The 23700-nt window shown below is 43.7% G+C and overlaps 2 protein-coding genes across 2 annotated transcripts; one reads left to right on the forward strand and one right to left on the reverse strand.

Moving 5' to 3' along the window:
* The first annotated feature begins 2931 nt into the window (after window positions 1-2931).
* Window positions 2932-21152, forward strand: LOC102299533 (serine/threonine-protein kinase PAK 6). Its single transcript, XM_005916950.3, has 9 exons — window positions 2932-3452; window positions 13395-13642; window positions 14974-15642; window positions 16183-16716; window positions 17468-17601; window positions 18636-18762; window positions 18853-18978; window positions 19106-19240; window positions 19617-21152. The coding sequence occupies exons 2-9, from the start codon at window positions 13439-13441 to the stop codon at window positions 19782-19784; spliced, it is 2097 nt and encodes a 698-aa protein (XP_005917012.1). The 5' UTR covers window positions 2932-3452; window positions 13395-13438; the 3' UTR covers window positions 19785-21152.
* Window positions 21153-21248: 96 nt separating this feature from the next.
* On the reverse strand, window positions 21249-23406 carry LOC102299840 (ankyrin repeat domain-containing protein 50). Its single transcript, XM_005916951.3, has one exon. The coding sequence runs from the start codon at window positions 23271-23273 to the stop codon at window positions 21663-21665; it is 1611 nt and encodes a 536-aa protein (XP_005917013.1). The 5' UTR covers window positions 23274-23406; the 3' UTR covers window positions 21249-21662.
* Between the last annotated feature and the right edge of the window lie 294 nt (window positions 23407-23700).

Below are 23700 nucleotides of genomic sequence, written 5' to 3' on the forward strand. Positions count from 1 at the left end.
TTACACAGTCAACTTGCTGGGCAGACTTTGATGAATGGCTGCAAGATAGGTAGCTGGCTCATTAGCAAGTGAAATCAACCACTTGCAGCTGTGAGCAGATCAGGCTGTGGTTAACCCCAGGAAGCCACTGTCCTGATGAACCGTGGCTCAAAGCAGTGTTAGTTTTACATGCAAGTGGATCACTGGAGGAGCACACTTCACACTGGAAATATGACACTGCCGGCCAAGATCCTCTCTAGTGGTGAGTTCCCATACTGTCTACTTTAAATTGTGGCTTAGCGCTGGGAGCAGCTGAAATTCAGCGATAAGTGATGGGCAACATGATGCGCTCCCATCATAATAACGGCATAACTGCACCATAATGCATCCTCTATGGCTCGCCGGTTGGCATGACTTATTAAAAGCTCGTCCCAGCCAGCGACTCCCGACAGAAAATCCATAGCTCCGCACTGCACTGGAGAGCTGGTACGAGGAGGCCATCTACCGTAATGCTCTGTAGGCAGGCCCTCGGAGAAGAAAAGCTTTTGTCCTCTTACTGCGATGGACAAGAACACTCAAGTGCCATGTAGTCTTTACCTATTTGTAGCCTTTGGTTTGTGTTTGCATGCACTAGTTAGCAGAAAGCTTTCTGTCCATTACCTAGGCTCACTTTAAGTCACTAGTAGAGGTTTTGCCCAGTGAGAAGGACTGAGGTGAACTTCCATCAGGCTTGCACACAGACACAACAGCTTGCAAACATGCAGCACCAAAATCATCAGCCCCTTTTCCCCCCCTCCAATCATTCTGGTTGTGGAAGGAAACTATAGCTCATGACTTAAACTATGAAGATTATTTCCTGATTTAGATCTACAATGATTTCATTCTGTAATTTTGACTCATGGTTATGTAATTCAGACAGCAACCCCAGCGTGTTAATATACTAACCGATGACTCAGTATTTTTACCACTTTCGCTTCGATCCTATCAGTTCTCCCGAGGCCACTGCTTGATATATACTTATATATCTCAAATTTGGCTTAATGTTATGTAATTACATGTAATTACACCCATGAAAATGACAGCTTATTATCTTATAATCATGAGTTAGTGGTATTTTTTTTAGGTTTTTCTGTGATCATGTTTGACTTATCTCACTGTTTCCACTTAGTAAGTCAGAACTGTGACTTACTATACCATGCACATTTGTTTGGTTACCTAACTGCTGATTAGCTGGCAGGTTAATGCCACGGGCTTTGTCTAGATTTCTGCAGTGCCTGTCTTAATCATACAGATTTAAAAATGGATTTCTAGGTCATCTGAAAAAGTCAGTGGATATTTTTTTCTAAATGAAAAATTACATTTGCTTTAGCTTAGTACTCTGAGCCCCTGTAATTCCTACATATTCATGCTAAACAATAGAATGAATTGAAATGCAAGGAGTTAAAGTTGTCTTACTTATGCAGCTCTGGGGCTTTCACTGTAATGACGCTGTGGTTTAAGACCAGTATTGTCATTGTAAAATCTGTTTTACATCACAAGCTACTTTTACGCTATTTATCCGAGAGGAGTGCCGGGTGAGGAGTGAGGATGACATGTAAAAATAATTTCTTTTATAACATCTCCTAGTCTCTCCTTTTATTGCAATACAATATGCACTAAAATATTCCATACATACATATATAAAAAAAGAAAATGATAATTAAATAAGTAGAAAAATAATATCTACCTAACAGTGCAGCAGTAGCTTTCTTTTTACGTTTGTGCTAAACCACTGAAGCAAAATTGTGTGGTTCTGTGCATTCTCGCGGAAACAAGAAGACATGTTTCATTTATTGACCTTTTGACCTGTGCAGCTTTCCTTCATACTGGGCAAGCAGAGATAAGGATAAATAAGCAACCTCAGCTGAGATAACCCTGGTAAAAATTGGAGTAGTTTTTGTGATCACCATATTTGTGCATTTTAATCTATCTTTTATTGTTTCATAAACTCAAAGGAAATCATGACTATAAGACAACATACCACCACCAGTCAATATCTGTGACATTAATGCTGACAAGTGAGAGTGAAAGAGAGGAAGGGGTTATGTCTGTCATACCCCTAACAGGAAAATCTGCCACTGTTATGCAGATTGGTTTAGTGGAGTCGTTTTTCACCTCACTTTATTTGATGTGTGTGCTGGGGGAGGGGGTGCCATTATTTAAGCCTGTCGTAGTGCCTTTCATATCAAAATGCCATGTATTACACATATGCCCTAAATGTGGCTCACTCTTGCAGGCAGTTTCTGCATGACTTGACCCTAATACATTTTCCTTCTTCGTGCCTGGTCTTAGCTTCTGTATAAATTATTCAGGAAATGATTGTGGTAAAAGGAGAGGGGAAATGTTTCGCTCAAATAATGATGCCGGATCAGAGGCAGGAGTGTGGCTGTAACTTCAGTTTCAGTGTCCCCTCACTTGCAATGATTTTGGGGGGTTTTCTGGGTCACGATAGACTCAAAAGACAGTGTGAGGATGAGGATCTAGCCCCTCTACAAGGATAGTCCCACACCCCTTTTTACAAGCATCGGTACAGCAACCCCTCCTCTGCCATCTGCCATCTCCCTGACCATGTCATTTCATGGATAATACATTTGAGTGAACAGCAGCGCACCGGGTGAAGTCAGCACCCTCGCGTTCTCGTGTCACCCACATTACGTGCAAAGGAGACAGAGAGGCAGAGAGATGGTGGGTGGGGAGGGGAGAGGGTGGGGGATGAAAGGTATCCCAGGTGATGAGGTGTTGAAGAGCTCTCCTCTCCTTACAGTCACTGGAAACCGGCACACGGGCACAGGCACATGCTGCTATCAGTTCTTTTGCAGCCCAGTGAGGGAGTGGGAGGAGGCAGAGAAGGAGGGAAGTGATAAAGAGGGAGGCAGAGAGAGGAGGAGGAAGAGAGTAAGAGAGAAAGGGAAAGGGAGGTGGGAGGGAGTGTGTGTGTCTGTAGGAGAAAGACAGCGAGCCTGAGAAGGAGAAGGAGAGAAAAGGGGGGTGGATGGAAGGAGCTACATGGTGCTGTGATATTCCTCTCCTCCTGGATGCTGCTTTTCTTTTTCATGGCTTTGTCTATCTATTGTACGGACACCCCCTCGTCCCCGGGAGCAGGCACCGGTACACGAATCAGCACTCAGCCACAGAACCGGGGATGAATCGGCCCCAACAAAGAGCCTTTGAGATGGCAGTGTGTGTTTCTGCCCGGAGGGAGGAACGCATCAGGCTTTCCCAGGCAAGCGGCAGCCTGCAGTGTGCTCTCGCTTGAGAGCCATCCCTCCTCGCCGTTGTGTGCATGAGCTTGAGAGCGTGTAGGTCCGTGTGCGAGCGTAAATGTGTGTGTGAACGTGAGTGAGCGGCGCATAATAGTGGATGTGAGTGTATGTGCACACTCGCTTCCAAACCTTCCTGGAGGAGAGAGGCTCTCCTCTTCACTGGACAGCAAGGTAAGGGGGGGATGACTGATTTTTTTTGGTGTCTTTCTCTAACAATGATTTTATCCCTCCAGAGTCTCATCTTCTCTCTTCACGGCGAGGAGAGTGGGGTAAAGTGGGGTGGGGGACAAAAAAAAGAGGCTTAACGTCATTGATAAAGAGCAGGCTAGTGTATGCCATCGGTAGGTATCAGTCGTGGTGGAGGAAGAGAAAGAGGATGTGGAGCAAAGGCCAGTGCAGCCAGGTGCAGATGTGGTGGTGGTGGTGGGGAGGGGGGATACTGAGAGGTCTGCAGGATGTATTCAGTGATGGACTGCATCTCAAAAGAGGAGCCTTCACCTTCTGCTCACCCCTCCTCCTTAAAATCCCAAGATCGTCTCCTCCTCCTGTCTCTTCTGTCCTCAACCCCGATTTCACAAAAAAGGATTCAGCACTCCCTAAACACTGCTGTCTTTCTCAAGATGGATCACACTTGATAAATCTAGGATGATTATTATGAGTACTCTGGACACACATGCTTCCTGTTTTTACCAATGTGAATTCAGGTGATATTTTTTAGTTGTATCAGTGGAAGCTTCTACTACTGCACATATATACATACTTCAGTAGATGGATGCTGTGGAAAGAATAGACACGATAAAGGAGACTCACACGTGATGTCTTTTCCTAGCATAAAGAAAACCTATTGTACGAGGGGTTGCATGAACGTGGGATGCGATGTTTGAGCACATTAAGAAATAAGAAATCTGGTCAGTACACTGGAAAAAATAGATTTGTAAAGTCTCTCTATTAGACTGCTATTAGATGCTAAGTCCTCTGTGGAAATCAATCTAAGGTGAAGGTGTTTTAAAGAAGTGTATAGATTGTTTGTTTTAGCCCACTTAGCATTGCCAGTGCACTCATTGTCAATGATGCTGTCGCAGCACTTCTCACGCTTGCTACTAAAAAAAGAAATAATAATAACAATGCTACTGTTAATGCTTCCATGTGTGAGTTGAGACGACATCTGTGCACATACAGGGCGATTTGCTCATAAGTTTAGTATTGATTGAAATGTATGGGCTTTTTAACATTTTTATTTTTAGTCTGTTGATATGTAACTGAGGCTCTGCAAGTAAAAAAAAAAAGCTCTTGTGTCTCAGGTCATTCATTGATATTCACAGAGGAAGAGGAAGAGCAGCCAAAGGGTAGGGGATGTGACAGAGAAGGTCTCTTTGGTTCACACACACACACAAATGCACATAAACACACACGCACAGCTGGACTTCTGCTTCACTCGGGGTGATGTGCGCTCTTCTATAAAGTCTATATTTTGGTGTTTGTTGTGTGTTGCTCATCGTGCGGGTTTACAGGCTCACAGTAAAACAAACAGACTTGAACACGCGCTTCAGGACGCCGACAGGACAGCAAGTGATACGGACCACTCACACACTTGATCACGGCACGCAGGTGCTGTTGCGATGCCCCAGCGACCCATGCTGGGCTCACGATTGTTTTCAGGAGCGACTGTGACATGTTCATGCTGGTGAAGGCGGGGGAGCTGTGCATTTACCAGCTTAGTGTAGCTACTGGCCACGAGATGTCAAGCACCGAGGATTAAAAAATCCTCAGAGTCCAAATTAGGACAGCATGACATGAGTCCCCCCCCTCTCTCTAGGCTGAAACAGCACCCATGCTGGGTGACAGAGAAGGACAGCAGAGTTGGTGCAGATTGATACCATAAAGGAATCTGAGGTTAAAAATGGACTGTGCTTTGTCCCTTGGAGAGACACGCTGAGGCCTTGGCTGGGAAAAAATATAAATCAAAGCCTTCATAAGCACATGCGCATACAGTAAAGCATGCGCCGAGTCCCAGTGCATCAATAAATTAGACCCAGGAGAGAAAAGTTGGGCTCATACCATTGGTCCAGCCTGATCATACGTTTCTATCAGCACAGCGTCAAATTGTTCAAAGCACTTGTGAGAGCCAAGAGGATCTTTCATTAAACAGAGTGTTGGTCACTGCTGCATTTTCTTTCTCTCCTGCCTCTAGTCCTTAGTATACATATTGATGCATATTTCCTGACGTGACAGTCTGTGGTGTTCTACTGATGTGTCAGCATCCAGATAACGTCCCATAAAATCCTGCAGGACATCAGAAGCGTTGTTTTTACAGTGTCATTAGATTAAGGTGTTTGGAGCAGATAGAGACCACAGCTTTTACTGCGCAGTAATGTCCACACTGTTCGCTGCAGGGCAGAGCAAACTAGTTTTCTTGTCCATTTTCTTATCCGTGAGAATCAGTGCCATTATGTCAGGTGACAGAATGATGTACGTGCTGTGTTGATGCAACTGTCCTGTCCTCAGATCCCCTCTGAGGCTTGTTTACTGCAGAAAAGATGATGGAGAAAACAGTTTGCATCTTCAGAACTGAAAGAGAGCTCCTCTCAGCATCATTACTTTTCAAAAAGTTCGACAAAAACGTCTATGTCTATGCTAACTAAGCTTCAAATCTACAGCCATCCCCTTCAGTATTTTTTTCCTCTCTCTGCCCTCCATCCTAGATTTATCCATCTTCTCTTTTTTTTTCTGTCACCGCAGCTGAGTGTCTGGACTCTCCTTTCCTCCCCCACTCTTACTGCTCCTGTCTTGACCTCTCATTTCTTGTTTCCTCCTGTCAATATTAACACAGGACAAGTGTTCCCTCCTGCGCAGATTTCTGCTCTTAAAGGAACTGACAGCCCACATTGTTGGGCACTGACACTGTTTTTTTCTGCGTACTTCCAATCCTCGGGCCTTTTCCTTACTCACGCCGAGCATGAGGAAATGACAGATGAGCATTTTTGATCGTTCACTTTCTCAGAATCTTCAGTGACTTCTACCATTTTAGACTTGCACGACTTCATCCAGAGATTTGAGTGAAAGCCGGCATATGACGCATCGCTGCGAGTTATGTGACATTTGAAAGACCCCAAGATATGTCACTATGAATGAACTCCCTGTGTAAATGTGGGTCATCCATGCTTAATATCTCATTTTATAAACTGAAAAGTGAAAGCACAATATGGATACAGTTGACTATCTAACCAGGAACCTATACGTCCATGGTTACATAAGGGTCTACTCTGACACTTTGCAACCTTTGCAGCCACATTTTCTTTACGCTTTCATATATTTGCATCTGTTTTATAATCATCAAGGGTATGAACACTTAATATTTATCAGCTGCAAGACTGTATTCATTATGTGTTTTACCTTGTGGGTCCTCCTGTCAGTTTGCGTGTCAACATGGCAAAAGTTGGTCCTGAAGACACCTTTAACGGGAGCAATGCCAACACCACGAGTACTTTATCAAGTTTGTCTGTGGATACATTTTGGCCACACTCTGTGCAAGCTTACTCTTTTTGTCCACTGCTGCTATTAAACTTTAGACAAAAACTAGTCCTTCACGTGCCCTTGGGTATGCTCTACATTATGTCCTTAGCCCTGAGTGGAGCTTTTATCGGAGTTACAGCTACATCAAGGACTGAGAAAGTTGCTGTTTGAAAACTGGCACTATATATCCGCACAATATATCTTTAGTCATCCAAAGAAAATGTTGGTTTAGGGAAATCATACTTACTCTTCAAGCAATCCCAAAGAAAAGGAAAGGAGAAATTCTGCATATTACCTCAGAAATAAACAAACGGAGCCACTATGTGCATTCTGCCTGCAGCCTTATTAGCCTAAAGACAACAGCTAGTAGCGAAATTAAACACGGTACTGCTTTCACCTTTACAGTGTGCTACACTCCTTTACATCAATCTTCAGAAATTAATCTTTGCAGAAAAATAACATAACATCTTTTACTCCATTCATTTTGCTAATTGACATGATTTAATAAAACCTTCTTGGCAGCTGTAATATCCCTCTCCTCGACCCCCTTTCCCACTTTGTAAAAAATAATTTTATGACAGCTGACATATCTTTTGCCCATCATGTTTTACTCACAATATTTATTAGAAACATGTCTTTGGCAAAATTGAATGTGATTGCTTTGGTGATTTCGGTGCGTCTTTGGGAGCTGGATGTATATGCTGACACGCCGAATAGGCTACTTTTTATCGACGTTTAAGTTGAATCTGGATGATACACGTTAGCAGGCATTACACTGTTTTCCTTGGGCTTTCATGCATTAATGGTACTGCAGTTTTTTCAGGCAGTTGAATAAATCAGCTGTGTTGGTTTGCGGTGCAGACACAGTCCATAGGTTTCTGTTCATATGATTTCTTTTTAGTTAACATCACTTGTGCTAAATTCAAGGTATTTCCAAATAATAATGGATGTTCCACTTCAAGGGATAGCTCTCACCTTCTCCTGTCCCGGACATTTCAATTTAGTTCTTTATATGTCTTTTAAAATAGGATTACTCATCCAGACCAGCCCAGGAAAAATGTATGGTGCAGAGAACAGTCACTTGTGATTGGCATAAGGCTTGTGGTCAGGATCTGATTTAGCGCTTGCTGATTTTCTTAGCATTCTTAGCATGATAAGTGAAGCACTCATATTAGACATCAGTCTATCGAGCTCATTTAACTGTGGGAAGCCAAAATCCTGACAGAGTTTAAGATTAAGTTAAGTGTGCAACACTACTAGGATGCTAGCCAGAATGCATTTAAAGCTGACAGTCTCTTGTTGCATGCTACATGTGAGCTACATTTGAGAAAGAGAAACTTCAGACAATGTCCCAGGCACACCGACTTATTAGACTTATTAGACGCAGTGTCAATTTGATCTTGTCTTCAAGTAAATGTTCAGTGAGTGTAAGCAATAAACAATTCAGGTGTTTATAGTCTTACCACAGGTGTATAAAATCAAGCACCTAGCTATGGAGTCTTCCTTTACAAACAGTGTGTGTGGGGGGGTATCTAACAAGATACATGACCAAGTTAGTTCATGTGATTTCTTCCCTCTTAGTTATTCCACCATCAACTGTAAGTGCTTACGTTACACAGTGGACGCATTTAAAATTCACAGAAACTCAGCAGCAGCCTGAGGTTACAGAGGGTCGCCGAATACTGATCCAGGATCTTTGTCCACACGTCAGACCTAGCACCCTTCTTTCGGCTGGGAGAGTCCAAAGGTGCTAAAAGCACAAGTGGTCTGTTCCTCAAGGAACCAAAAATAAGGGAGTGACTATGAAAAGATGTGATGCTTTTCTTTATGGAAGAAATAGCAATGAGGACATTGGCAAATGTGAGCCTATAAACCCGACAATCGACTGATACTTTTGAACCCGCATTCTACTTTATACGGAGATGTTATTATTGTTATTATCATTATTACTGTTTTAGTTCATGTATGTAGGTATTCCACAGAATTGATGGCTTGCTGGTTGCACAAAAGAAAAAGTCAAGACGTCACCAAAGTTTAACCATCTTTGAATAATCATTGCACAGTAGCTATTTTAGTCTGTTCAACTGCTAGTGTTAGACTGACACCCCAACAATGTCATCTCCAGTGCAGTGCAGCTAGCATGCCTGAAGAAACAAAACTGTGCAATCAACCAAAGCCACATTTGTGCAAAGAATGACTTTATGGACCTAATAGATTCATGCCGACATTCTCCAGCATTTCTTATATTCTGAGTGCTTTGTCATGCATGATGTATCAGAGTGCTAGCGTCTTGTTATTCCGTGTCATTGAATGCAGCTTATTACATCACATGTAAAGTCTTATTGAAAGTCCTTCCATCTTTGCAGAGGTGACTTCAAAGAGAAAGACATCAACGTAAATCATAAACACTGCTATTGTACTGTCCAGTCACGTTCGGCGCCTTGTACCTTTTATGCCCTCAGACGGTGTGTGTGTAAGTGCATGTGTATGTGTTTTACAAAGCACAGGGAAAAGATGACCATCCAAGACCCCCACCGCCCCCTCGAGAGGCAGTCTCATTACACTCAAAGGGCAAAACGGTCATCATAATGAAGCTGATAGAAGAGCAATCTCTAAGCGCTCTACACTGCACTGTAGATTCCAAAAGCACCATTTAAGACCTTGATGCTATCTATACTATTATGAAATAGATGTAACCCCCCCCCCCTGTAATTCAGTATAGCTGGATTATGCTTATACATGCATTGACAAGTACAAAAACAGGATTACCTCATCTCCATCGTCTCACACCCTCACTTCACCATTTGACATGAATCCCGTACAAAATAAACATCCATCTAGTGCAGGAGAGGCGGGGGGGGGGGAATGATGCGTCCTAAAATTAGATCAGTGAGGGACTGAACACCACTAATCCTGCAAGCACAGTCACCTGCACACTCATTACATTTTTTTGCATGCACGCCAACAAAAAGATAGAAGCAGAAATCAGGGCAAATAGGGAAAAAAAATCATTTAACAGAGCTGGGAGCACTAACATCGAGCAAATCCAATATCTCTCTTATCTCTCGATCCCCTCCCACTCAACCGGAACTCCTGCTTGGGGTGATCTGAACATGAGAGGAAGGAAAGCATGCTCTCTCTTCTTCTGTCATGTTGTCTGTGGGGCACATATGGATTGCTCGGTTGAATTTCTGGATGGTATGAGAGGCCAAGCCACTCTGCCAGGTGAAGAAGTTCCATCCAGTCAGGGGTAAGGCTATGATTGGATATTAATTTGAGCGTGGATTGGGAAAGGGATTGAGTGGTTACTTTCTGCAGAAAAATAAGTGTATTTTGCATGTGTTAGAGAATGTGCAGGCTGTGGAGTCTTTCTTTCGAGGTTTATGTTTAGTCAGACTTCAGAAATACTTATTGCAAACAGATTTCTGCTGAGTTCCAGTGTATGAGATCTTATTTCTCAGTGATGGGATTTGTGAGGCTTTTTTTTTAGGTCACGCGTTTGGATTTGTTTAATTTGTTGCTCCTGCATTAAGTTGTGAAGATGAAAAACACCTCATGTTGCACAATTTTAAGAGTGACCTCATCCTGGCTCTCCTTTCATATCTGTGACAGCAGCTGGCGGAGTTTTGCATCAGCACATTGATAGATTCAAGAAAAGCCACTCAGGCATAGGGTCAAGTCCCTGCAGTTTTGAGGGATGTGACTGGAAAGAGATGGTGGACTGTGCAAGTCAAGCTCTGTGGAAACATATTTTAGGGCTTAGAAATCAATAGCATATTGCTGTCAGGACTGTCATAAGCCCGGCAGAGTCTGAGAGGTCAATCTAAGGCCAGTCGCATATGATTAAAGCTTGTAAATCAATAATTGTATCAACTTTTTAAATTCATTCTGCCCAGGAATGAATCAAGTATGCATGTGTGTTTCTTCTTGTGTCTAATACCACAGTGGTTAGTTTGTATTTCCAGAGTCTGCAGAGGGGAACAGTGGTCAAGTATGAATAATGAATACTGTGATATATTCTGTTCTCTGCTGTTTTGAACTGATGCAACTTGATGAAGTATCATAAAAACCAGCTGCTCTTTTTGCAATGGTGCTGTAGCAGTTTGCATTTTACTCAAGCGAATATTGATTGGTGTGCTTATAAAAGAATACGTGAGCGTAAATGTGTAAATATTTGTTCGGGCAATGCCAGCATCGGCATCTTTAACAACTATCTAAGCAGACAGCCTCTCATGCAGTGCAAAAAGAAAAAAAATGACAGCGATCACAATCTTCTATTTTTGCAGCTTGTGTTTTTTTGCAGGCATTTTTTATTCAAAAGGGGCCACAAATGGCACTTAAAAGCCTTTCTGTGTCTCCAGGAAAGAAACTGGGTCCCTGTCTCTCTAATATATCCACGTTTGACTGTAATCTTGGCCCCGACTCCTCTCACCCCACCTTCTGAGAGCCCTCACATCATAATGTCCCTGTCAGATAGAATTAAAGTCCTTCCCAGCATCACATTATGTACATAGGGAGAGCACAGAGTGATGCGTTTATGCAACACTTAGCATATTAGCCTTGTGATTGAATTATCCTTGGCGAGTGTCACGTCTATTCTAGCAGTCCTTCTGCGCCCCCTCCTTCCCACCTATTTCATCCTACCGCTCCCTTCCTGTAATGAAGTGGAGGTTTAGCTGATGTGACCAGCGGGCCTGACTTACTTTTACCTTGCAGTGATGCAGCAGGACGTGTGGCGTGGGTTAGTTACCAATACATCTCTTAACAGGCGTCATTGATGCCGATTAGAGCCATGCTGATCCGAGGGCGGAGGTGGAAAGAGGAAAGACTGCCAGTGTGATCGCCTGCTGGTTTGCAGAGGGCTGAAAAACTAATTTTCTCAGCTCCCACTATTTCACAGTGCATGATGGGAGATAGTATCTGATCCTCTCAGGGTACCGTGTAGGCCTCTGCATTGGCTATTAATTTCAGGGTGACTTTTTGCAAAAACAAACAAAAGTTCTGTGAGCATTTAGTTGGCCACAGAAGTGCTTTGAGCTTGACAGGTCAAGTTAGCCTGCTATGGCAGTAGAGTGTTTGCTGTATTAGCTATCTTAGTTTAGCATGTCAACATTTGGTCATTTGCACACGCGGCTTGAAAGATAAATACAATATGGACATACCCATATATACCCATTTTTTGTTCTTACATTTTGAAGCCTTGATTTTAATGTTTTGTATTTTTTGGAGACAGAACTAAGCACAAACCATAACCTAATGTTAGCAAGTTTGGCTAGCAAGTTGCGTCCGCAGACCACATACATGTAAAGAATAGAATTTCCCTCACCAAAGTTGGAGCACAGACTTCTTGGACGTGGTATTATTGCTTCAGACTATGCATTAATTAATGCTACAAAAGGCACAGACACTACAAACTAGGATAAGAGGTCCAGATTAGTTAAGGCCTAGGAGATCCCTCACTGTCTTAACTAAGACCCATTCAAAGCAGCACCACTGCCCCTCCCTGAGCCTGGGTCTGCTGGAGGTTTCTTCCTGTTAAAATGGAGTATTTCCTTCCCTCCGTCACCAAAGCACTTGCTCATAGGGGGTCGTCTCCTTGTTCGGGTTTTCTGCCAATTATTGTAGGGTCTGTACAAAGCAATATAAAGCTTTTAGCATGTCCAGCACAAAGCTAGAGTTAACAAATACTTAAATCAGGACGGATGTAGTGGACTAAGCAGCAGACCGGCACTGGCATCCCCCTCGCATGGCTAGCTGAGACGGCTTCCGTGCTGTGAGCTATTTTTTAAAAGCTATTTTAGAAGCTTATTTTTTAAAAGTATTAATTCCAATCAAGTGACTTAAATGTGAGTGATTATCTCCCCTTACAGCTGTGCAGCCGAGGAAATGAGATGTAATGCATTTAATTATTTCCCCCCCCCCACTTGAATGGAAAATAAAGCTGCATATACAGTAAACCCGAGTTAGTAGCTCAAGAAATACAGGACCATCCATCTGAAGATTAAGTAGTTGCCCTCCCTGCAATCAAGGGCACACAAGCTACTAATTAGGATGGGATATGAAAACGGTTATAAAAAGGCTTTGAAGGATAGCCTGCCAGAGTATATTTATGTCTGTATATATGTGTGTGCATGAATGTGTGTTGTACTTATTCTGCTAATGCACTGAAAGCCTGTGGGCGCTGGCCAGCCCAGCCTCGTGCTCATCAGTAAAAGGGCACAGAGAATGAATAAGCCTTAATTGACCAGATATCCTTCATTACACATGTGCTTACAAATCCATTCGCTCTCCTTGGAGCTCTTCTCTGTGGTGCAAGCTTGTGACAGCTAGCAAGGCAGTGTGGGACATCCACGTCCCAGGCACAGCTATTGGATAAGCCATTTGAATATATATATTCTCTCATGTGGAAGAATCATTTGTTGGCACATTTTATTTAAATGAACCTGGAGTAGTGGGCAAATGAGAGCAGCAACAACTCTTTAATCATTGTGGCACATGAGTTTTGTTTGTATTCAAATGTCTGGTTTACAGTTTCTTAAATTTGTGCTGAATGTGATGTTTGGCGCAACTTCTTCAAAGACGATTACCTTTTTTCTACAGGGACATTTTGAAACAGACAGGCTGCTACCCCTCTGGACCTAAAGATGTTTCGCAAAAAGAAAAAGAAGAGGCCTGAGATATCAGCGCCCAAGAATTTTGAGCACCGAGTTCACACCTCTTTTGATGCTAAGCGCGGCTGCTTTGTGGGCCTGCCGACACAGTGGCAAAGCCTGATAGAGAACCTGCGAAGGCCCAAACCCATGGTGGACCCTTCCAGGATCACAGAGGTGGAGTTGAGACCAAAGAAGGTAAGCTATTTAGCCCTTTATTGATTCTCTGTCCTTACCCTGAGGTGACTACTAATGAATGGCGCACGGCGTTGATTCCCATTAAGTTGTAATGAGCTTCATTCACAGAGAAATATGTGCTGGTTGCGTCAGTGCAAAAGTATTTGTGAGCGCTGTCACAGAAAATGCCACAATCCTCGGATGGCAACGTGGAGAGCTCTCTCCCCTCCCCATCTTTTTGCTTTCTTATCTATCATGTGGCTGAGCTAATGACCCTGCTGTGTACACTGACTGTACAATGTTGAATACTCATAGGGGCCACAAGATTTATTACTCCACGCAGGCAATTAATAATAGTCCATGGTGCCTTCCCAGAGATGTCAAGCAGAAGGGCTAAAAAGTGCAGGTACAGCAAAGGAAATGCCAGTGAGTGATAAAGCCTGCAAATCTCAGGATTTCTGTGCTTCATTGAACACACCGTTGACGCTTTTTATGGCTCCTCCAGAAAATAAAAAACCCACAAACATTTCGTTAAGTCTATGACGTGATTGTTATTAGTGCTGTGAAATATGAGAACAGTCATTCCAGCATTTAGGTCACTCGGGTCAGTCAGCATGGGTTTAGTGTCATCAGAAACACAGAAAATCCTAAAAGCTAAAAATAGAAAAATAAAGATTCAGCATGTTTCAGATTATTTCTACATGATGAGAAGACAGTTTCATTTTTAAAAAGCATGTGAAATTGCACAGAGGCTATTATCACCTGCCATTCCCTCCTCACAGCGAGGTGCTACAGTAAGTGAGATGTCATCTGACCTTTACCCCCCCTGTGCTGATGTAATGGCATTGAGCCAGAGAAATGGGAGTGGCAGTAGAGTATAACTGAACATGACTCTACCCTGAGTACGACTACTAAACTAAACCACCATGCAGTCAGTGTTACATCCATTCTGTTCTGGCAAAACATCTAAAGATTGTCTGATGATTTTATGTCAGGGCAAGCTTAGGCCATTTGCCTTTGGTTGCCTGCCAGTTGTGCATACCACGAGAAAGTTCATGAGCGGCTATCTCGACAATCTGAAAGCATGTGAGCAGTTGTAAAGGCTCTTTCTTTGTGTTTCGCTTGTGAAGTATATTTGTTGGTGTATTGTCAGAATCGGCCACTGGGGAAAATAAATTCAAGTCACCGTCTTTGTAGAATGACAAAGATGTCCTTTACAGATTCCCAAGTCTAAATTTAACTCGCCTTTGAGCGATGATTATGTCACCCTCATTCCTCTCTGTCCAAAATCCTTCTGTAATGCAATCATGGCTTGCAGGATGTGATACAGATAAATGCTTCTCTCCTTTCAGACCATTGTGCGTGGGAGCATGATCGGACACGGAGACTACATCGCAGCCATGATCAATGACATGAGCCGTCTGTCTGTGACCAGTTCCAACTCTTTGCGGAAGAGCAGCCCTTCAGCCAGGAAGAGAGCCCAGTCTCTGGGAAGGTTGGGGGAAGTGAACGAGGGAGACACTTACCAGTATGAGGGTCTGACCCAGGAGGATGATGACGATGAGGAGGAGGATGCGGGTCAGGAACAGTGGAGGAATAGGGCCAGGAACATCCACAGTGAGACCAATACCCCCTACTTGGGCATGAAGAAGAGTATCACTCTGCAACCTAATGGGATTTTGCCCAAGGCCACGTCCACCTATGAAGTCGGGGTCAGCTCTCTCGAGGGCCCATCACATCCTGCTCAGTCCCAGAACATCCAGATGCCAAGTCACGGGGCTTATATGAGTAGTGATATGGGTAGTCCTCAGGAGAGAGTGATATGGAAGAGAGATTTCCAGCTGTCAAGGGGAATGCCACCAAATCAAAGGCCTGTAGCTTGTTTCTACAGCCCTGCTATGACGGTACAGCCACCCCAGGGAGATCAAGGCACAGTCACCACAGAACTCCGACCCAGTATACCAATATACATGCACCAACAGAACAGCCCTGGCAGGCCGTTCTCCTCCTATGACCTGAAAGTAAGCCTTTGCAGCGATTAAGTGTACCGATAATACATTATTTATAGAATACACAATATATGCATATTTCTAATCCTATGTACATCATTTTTTAACTACTCAGCATGTTTCTTGCATGAGCTCTGAATACATTAAATAAAGTTATATTTTGCTGTCAAAAAACCATCACGGATCATGTTAATGCTTAGGTTGTGGAACTTTAGTGAAGCAGCTTATTGATTGGCTTTTTCACTAAAGAGGATCAAAGTTCTGAGTTTGAATCTTTGGTTTAGTTCTAGACTTAAAAATAAAGAAAGTGGGTTCATGGTGCCAGTAGAGTTGTAAATGTTGAAAGAAGATGTGTTTGGCAAGATCTTTGCAGGACACTTGGGTCCATAAAACAACACATCAGTCATATCAGGTGAAGTGGAAAAGGAGGGAAAGTGAAGAACTTGATTTACATTTAGTTTTAAAGTGGGTCAAGAACCTCAGGCAGGTGGCCAACTGCCTTTCAGTTCTCTCTTAATTTTCCTCACCCCATTTTTCTGTGTTATTGTGCAGGGAGAATCAGCAGTGAGGTACCACTCTGGTTTCCTGCCCACCGGCACCAGCAGTCCTCTTGTGGGAGGCGTCAGACCCCAGCGGACTGTTCGCTCCTCAGCCAGCTACACCTTGGGTCTGTCTCCTAATATGGGACTGAGACCCAGTGGACCAGACCCCTTTCTCAGACACTCCGGATGCCCCAACCCTCTCTATCCCAGACAAGACAGCCCTTCCCAACCTCGACCTTCACCTACAGGCTCATTAGCCACCAGTCCTCCAGGCACCTGCTCCCCTGCCTTCAGACCCCCGCAACACCCCTCACCCAGACCGCCACCCGACCCACCTAAGGTGACACATGAACAGTTCAAGGCGGCCCTGCAGATGGTGGTGGACAAAGGCGATCCCCGCTCTTATCTGGAGAACTTTGTGAAGATCGGAGAGGGCTCCACAGGAGTGGTGTGTATCGCAACAGAGAAGCACAGCGGCCGGCAAGTGGCGGTGAAGATGATGGACCTGCGGCGGCAGCAGAGGCGAGAGCTACTCTTTAATGAGGTACAAAAAAAATAACCCAACATACAAATGCAAATAACTCTAAAATGTACCGAGAGTCATTTACAGCAACATATATCTAATCTTTGTTGTTTAGCCTGTGGGAAAGCAGTTTAGTGATATCAGGGCATAAAAGAGAAGGCAGTTGCTTCATTTTAAGTGCTAAAAAAAGCACTTTAAGTGAGTTAATCCCTATGTTAACACAGCTTTAAATTAGGGAAGTGTTTACAGCCTGGTACAAGAAAAAAACAGAGTCGGTCTCTAGAGTTAATTTTGCCTTTCATAGCAACGTTTGAACATTTTTAATGCAGTTATCTGACAGCTGTCAAATGCAATTAAAAAACAAACAAACAAGTCTAATATTTTATTAGTATTACTTATCACTAACTGGTATCTGATTCTGGGTGACACATCCAATGGCTTATTAAGGTTAAGTGATCACTTGTATTCAAATATGATCATATCTGACAAAACCAAGAGGCTTCCAAAAGGCAGCTGACACAGAGTATGCCTTTATAGAGTCCAATATTTTTATGCACATCTATCATTTGGAGGTATTTTCCAGTCTGAAAGAGTAGCACTGATGTCATCATCTTTGTAATCTTCATGGAGTTTAAATGAACTATATTTCTGCTTGGCAGTGAATTCCAGTGACAGAGCAGCAGTCATCTTTACTGCTGGAGAACCAATAAGTGGCGACATTGTTTGTTATATTTCTAAAGATTATACCACCAAATAATGTTTTGTGTTGCAGGTGGTCATCATGAGGGACTATCAGCACAGAAATGTGGTGGAGATGTTTAAGTCTGCTCTGGTGGAGGAAGAGCTGTGGGTCATCATGGAGTACTTGCAGGGTGGAGCACTGACTAACATTGTTTCTGAAACCAGGTGAGAACGCCATTAAATATCCACAGAAGAAAAACAAAACAAAACAACAACAACAAAAAACTGTATTTCATTGATTCCATATGGAACTTATATTTTTTAATAACTAAATCAACCACAAGAGGGTAGTGTGGTATCAACTGGTGGGTAATCGATGTTCCTCCCAGGAGTGCAAAACTGTCATCAAGTCTTCTCGTGCACGCCACGTCTGCTGCTTTCCTCCAGAGAAAAATAATAATACAGTAAAATAATTGAATTTGTGTGTGTTTAAATGCCACACAGAAGGCTGATTTTGGGTAGACATTTGATCCCCTGATGCTACGACATACATCAAAAAGGGAGAAAACATATTGACCAGCAGCAGGGAGCTGAAATTTATCAGGGTGTGTTTGTTTGAGCTGTCAATATGGTTTATATTACTAACAGATGGCTGGCTCAGTCTCCATAGGGTGACCTCAGGGTTAGATTGTTTGACTCAAAGGGATGGAAATTTTCCTCTCATACCAAATGATATATAAAGTGAGCCAGCTGTCACTGCCACTGCTAGTCTAAGCCTAAAATAATCAGGATATTGACACAACAATCAAGATCAAGAGTCCTTTGTGTATGCTGTTTCTCCAGGCTGAACTATGATGTCAGATTATTTTAAAAATCCACTCAGTTTTAATCATTTTATCTTATATAGTTTTAGACAGTTTTTAACCTATAGTTGTTGTGTGTGGGAGGAACCTTGCTCTGTAAAGTAATTGTTACCTGGTGTTTTCTGTGAAATGTCTTTTTGCTGCTCGACTTTAACTGTTTATGCTGCACTTGAAAAAATATTAAAGGCACATTAGCATCGTGGCAGAACGGGCGTGCTTCATTCGTCACTCTGCTACGTGGGAGTTGTTGCTTTGAACCTTGCCTACTTTATCGTTGCCTTTAATGTGCGGTGATTCATGAAATTCAACTTTAAGTCCTGTTGATTCGTCATAACTAGTAGTGTAAAAGTGTGAAATTCATGTAAAATCTGTGTGTTTCTGTGTGTTGTGCTGCAGGCTGAGTGAAGAGCAGATTGCTACAGTGTGTGAAGCTGTGCTGCAAGCCCTGGCTTATCTCCATTCACAGGGAGTCATTCACAGAGACATCAAAAGTGACTCTATACTACTTACGTTAGACGGAAGGGTATGAAATGTTTCTTTCTTTCTGTCTCCTTCTTTCTTTTTCTTTTTGCTTTCTTGATTAAAATTAAGGAAAGCGTTTTTTTCCTCACAGGTCAAGCTTTCAGACTTTGGCTTCTGTGCACAGATCAGTAAGGACATCCCTAAGAGGAAGTCTCTAGTGGGGACACCTTATTGGATGGCGCCTGAGGTCATATCCAAGTCGCCATATGGCACTGAAGTGAGGAGGCACACATTCAGTTTGCATGAATACCACTAGTGTAGCACTGATTGCCAACAGAGGCAATCTGTGCAATAGTATGAGACCTGTTAGACACTTTTTTTCCTGTGTCGTGGTTTATTTCCAGGTCGATATATGGTCGATGGGCATCATGGTGGTTGAGATGGTGGATGGAGAGCCGCCATACTTCAGTGAAACCCCTGTAACAGCGATGAAGAGGCTGAGGGATGAGCCAGCTCCTACTGTTCGAAACGCCAGTCAGGTACGAGAACAGACGAACGCAAGCTAGCAGCATTGATGGTCCAGACTGAAGTGTCTCGGCAAATGCTGGATGCAACACAATTACACGACCATATCACTGCAATGATTTATTGGAGTACAACTATATTATGTACTTATACGTACCTATTATGTTCCTATACAGCAGCTGGATAGCGTAGTGGTAGGCCTACACACCTTTGGAGTTGCAAGCTCGACCCAGTAACTGTCCTGTCTAGACCCCCCATGCTAAAAACCAAGCCCTGGAATGGCGCAGCTACACCTGTGTGCAGCTCAGACGCAAGCATTTCACTACATGTTGTACTCTGTATGATTGTTTATGTTCAAATAAAGGTTGTTTGTATTTCTTCCTGGTGCAGGTCTCTCCAGTTCTTAAAGACTTCCTGGACCGTATGCTGACTCGAGACCCACTAGAGAGAGCCAGCGCCATCGACTTGTTGGAGCACCCCTTCCTGCTGCAGAGCGGCTCACCTCAGTGCCTGGTCCCACTGGTGGAGCAATACCGTAAGCGCATGTCCCGCTGCTGACCCCACAGGGCTCCTGGTCCCCCAACACCCACCTTCAGTATGACCCTTCCAGGCCTCAGAAGAGGACAAGCAACTGGGGTCCAACTTCAGCTCCCAAGCCAATGGGCTATCAGCTCCAGAGGCGCAGACCCCGACGGGGTAACGGCGGCAAGTTTGGTAGACAGACACAGCATGGTCTCGGGCATGAGAGAAGCATCTTAGGAGCGAGTTAAAGGCAGCATGCGATCCCTCACCTCACCTCTCAGCTCGCTGTGATCCGATTATCGATTGGTTTCCTGTAACATTCAGTGGGATTCAACACAGCACAATGTGGTGCATATCAAAGTGATAGCAAAAATCAATATTCCACATGACTATATGTACATGTGCTACTATAAAAATCCTATATAGTGTTCATAGTGGGCATTATTGCTAGCTGTGTAAAGTTTTTAAGCTGGTGTTTAGGCTCAAACCAGAGTAGCTCATTGTGACATTATTAGGCAGGGATAAAGTTACCTCTGCACACTCACACTCTGTAGTGGAAACTGGACAACAATCTGTCAATCCACACTCTTTGCATGGCCAAATGGAGGCACACCTGGCCTGATGTGAATGCTTGAATATGTACGAAACAGGGATGTGAAAGACAATTCTCCTTTTATTAGCATAACAAATGGGTAGATGAAAGCCCCAGCTGCTACTATTGGGCTACTGGAAAACCACCAATTCCATGTTTCTCTTTTTTATGTTTATTCTTTATTTCAAAAAGGTATTGTTGGTCGTTTGTATGATGTGAAGTTGCAAATAAGGTTTCATTATTAGGTATGGACTTGAACCATGAGCAGATAAATTAATAATGTAAATACTGAATATTAGGATCTTACACCTGCTGATTCACTGCAGTAAATTATGTGAAACAAATTCAAAATGTTACTTTTCTTTACTGAAATGTGTAGTTGTTTTTTTTTGTCGTGTGTGTGTGAGAGAGAGAGCGAGAGGAAGCGCACGAATGTGTGAGGTTTCAGCGTTCGCTTCAACTCTTTGTATTGTGACAGACTTTTTAAAAATCATAAGATTTATGTGTGTGTGTGTGTGTGTGTGTGTGTGTGTGTGTGTGTGTGTGTGTGTGCGCGTGTGTGTGTGCGCGTGTGTGTGTGTGTGCGCGCGTGTGTGTGCGTGTGTTACTCCTGAAGATGTGTGTGACTGCATTTGCATTTGTTTGCCTAGATAAAGCACACAGGCCTGGCATGTGATGCTGCAGGACATCAACCTGCTGAGAAACACTTTGCACATAGTCTTTGTATTCTGACACAGATACATGTTGACATGTTTCATGTATTTCTATTTCTGTGTGAAGCATTCATGAAAAAGAGAATTACACATTTTAATTTTGTACAAATCAATAAATGATGCATACTGAAGCGGTATCCATTTAAGTAACTCTGAGTCCTTTTCGCACATGCATAGTACAGGATGAATGAGCCGGTCTTTTAAAGTGTTTATTACATGTTGAGCATGAATCATACAGTGCACGGTGACTGAATATTTAGGCGAAATACATTTCTTCTTCTTTTTTTAATATAAACACAGAAGCAATATCAAATACATTCGATTTCAGGTCATATAAATCTTATACATGTGAAACAAAATATTCATTTTCAGCAGCTCACAGACTGAAATCGTGTTCATTTGTAAAGGATTTTAAACATGGGTTAGCAAAATTGCACTTTATGCAACTTTTATTGACAGGTATTGAAAAACAAATAAGCTGCAACAAAAGCGAGGAATCATTACTTTTCTCAGTATGTAGGCGCTACTGCCGAGCAAGTACCAGAAGTTTAAATGCTGTTAAAAAACATCCACTACCAGCCAATTCTGCAGTTAGACATTGTCCTCTTTCTAGTCGAGGGTGGACTGAGACGAGCAGCTTTCGAACTCACACTTCACTCCACTGATGCTGTCGACGCTCGGCTGACTGTTGACCTGTTGGTGCGTGTGCGAGAAAGGAAAGGTTTCGGAGCGGGACATCCGACCCCTGCCATTTGAGGAGCCCGATGAGCAGTCTATGACCATCCTCATAAATTCGGGTGCAGTGAATCGCCGTAGCAGTCTGGTCCCCAGGCCCGTGAATCCCGGGGTACGGTTGGGGAGATTCCCTGACTCAATTTCTCCCCTGGCAGGAAGTAACTTGTTGTGTCTGGCAGTCGCACCAAAGCTGCCCCTTTTCTGCTGCTCTCGTCTGCTCAGTGAAGCCATATCATTAGCCTCTTCATTCTTAGATTTGACATTCTCCTCTGGCACTCGTGCAGGCTGATTCTTGCTGTTTAAAAGAGGTTTTGGCACAGAGACAATTTTGTCAGCATCGTTTGTCAAGCCCTGGGTGTTCCCATGACAGTCCATCTTATCTATCAGGCATCTCTCATCCTGCAGTGAGGCTCTCTTTAATTTGCTGGCTGACAGGCTCATGTCACGCACATCACCCTGATAGGACTGCTTTCTGCTGCTCAGAAGGTCCAGGTTAAATGACTTTGCTTTGCCCCAGAGAGGAAAACTCGCTGGTGCTTGCTCTGGGAGTCCAGTGTCTCGGCTGACATCTTTCTGGCTTGGCTCAGGAAAAGAGTTCAGTGTTTTAGTCCCCCTTAGCTCTCTAAGGTGGCAGTTTTGCAGCTGCTTGGTTGTGAAGAGAATGCTGTGATCCCCCTCAGTTTGGCTTTTCTCAAGCTGAGGAGGCAGTGCCCAGCTGTGGCGATGGTTTTCCTCTTGAGATTGGCTCCTGGGACATCGGAAACGGTTCCACACTCCATTGCTGTCGCCAATTTTCAGCTGTCTCTGAAATACCCCAGGCAATTGGTCTTCATTATTTAACTGTTTGGAGAACCTCTCCAGAACCTGCCTGGGGAGCCTGCGGGGCAGACGGTACTCACCCTCCTGAGTGGTACTCGCATCAACAAGTGGATCATCTGTAGCAACACTTCTCCTGCAAGGAAAGTTCAGAATCTGGACGCACTGACTGTGCCCAAAGAAGCTGGCAACCTCAATGGCTGAGTGGCCAGCATTATTGGTCCTGTCCAGCCTCAGTCCCAGTCTTTTGAAAGCCCTGACCAGAAACTCCAAAACCTGGCTTTGCCCAGAAAATGCAGCATACATGAGGGCACTGTTTCCCCAGGAATCAGTGATATCAGGGTCAGCATTGAACTGAACTAGAAGTTTGACCACGTCCAGGTGTCCCATTTCACATGCATGGCTCAGGGCTGTGCGACCGTCCTCATCCTGGCAGTTGACATCCGCCCCTTTTTCCAGCAGCAGCCGGGTGAACTTGGCCCTGGTCCCAGGGTCTTGCAGGCAGACGGCATGCATGAGCGGGGTGCGGCTGTTCTCCGTCTTCGAGTTGATAATGCGTCCATCCAGTGCGTCCAGGATGAACCGTGCAAGGTGGACTTTACCGCCATGCATGGCATCGAGGAAGGTCTTGGTGCCAGAGCCCTGGCGTAAATCTTTTGGCCGCATCATCCTCCAACAGCTACTTGCAGTGCTGAGCCTTCAAGTGAGCCGAGAAAGAGAGATGGCAAAAAGGGAGAGGAACTGTGCGGCAAGTTCTCCGATACTCACTGTGTTAGAGTGAGCGCTTCACCTCAGAGTAAGACTCACAGAGGAGCTGCTAGTGTTTTTATACCTCCCTTTCCACATGCCCTCCCCACGTTGCCTAGGAAACAAACGTCTGAGGACCATTATGCAGTCGCAGCATCCATTCAGCCCGAGCACTCTCTGCCTGGAGAGAAATATATGCTATTTGAACAGAATAATTACTCAAGGAGAAAAACATGGCCAGCATTTACCATATGAGGTCTGTGGGGTTAATTTAAATGCAGTATTTTCACTTTTGTTTGTTGCAAATGAACTCAATCGAGAAAATTTTGCTGTTGACAGAGCAGTCAAA

The sequence above is a fragment of the Haplochromis burtoni genome, unplaced genomic scaffold (genome assembly GCF_018398535.1).
Source record: "Haplochromis burtoni strain Fernald_Lab_line unplaced genomic scaffold, NCSU_Asbu1 Contig_16, whole genome shotgun sequence".
In the NCBI taxonomy this organism is placed as follows: domain Eukaryota; kingdom Metazoa; phylum Chordata; class Actinopteri; order Cichliformes; family Cichlidae; genus Haplochromis; species Haplochromis burtoni.

Bases quoted from the DNA above. Each gene is read 5' to 3' on its own strand.
- LOC102299533 (XM_005916950.3), top strand. From the start codon at position 13,439: ATGTTTCGCAAAAAGAAAAAGAAGAGGCCTGAGATATCAGCGCCCAAG. The intron at 15,643-16,182 runs GTAAGCCTTTGC...GTTATTGTGCAG, and splicing joins TCTCCTCCTATGACCTGAAA to GGAGAATCAGCAGTGAGGTA. The intron at 18,979-19,105 runs GTGAGGAGGCAC...GTTTATTTCCAG, and splicing joins AGTCGCCATATGGCACTGAA to GTCGATATATGGTCGATGGG.
- LOC102299840 (XM_005916951.3), bottom strand. From the start codon at position 23,273: ATGATGCGGCCAAAAGATTTACGCCAGGGCTCTGGCACCAAGACCTTC.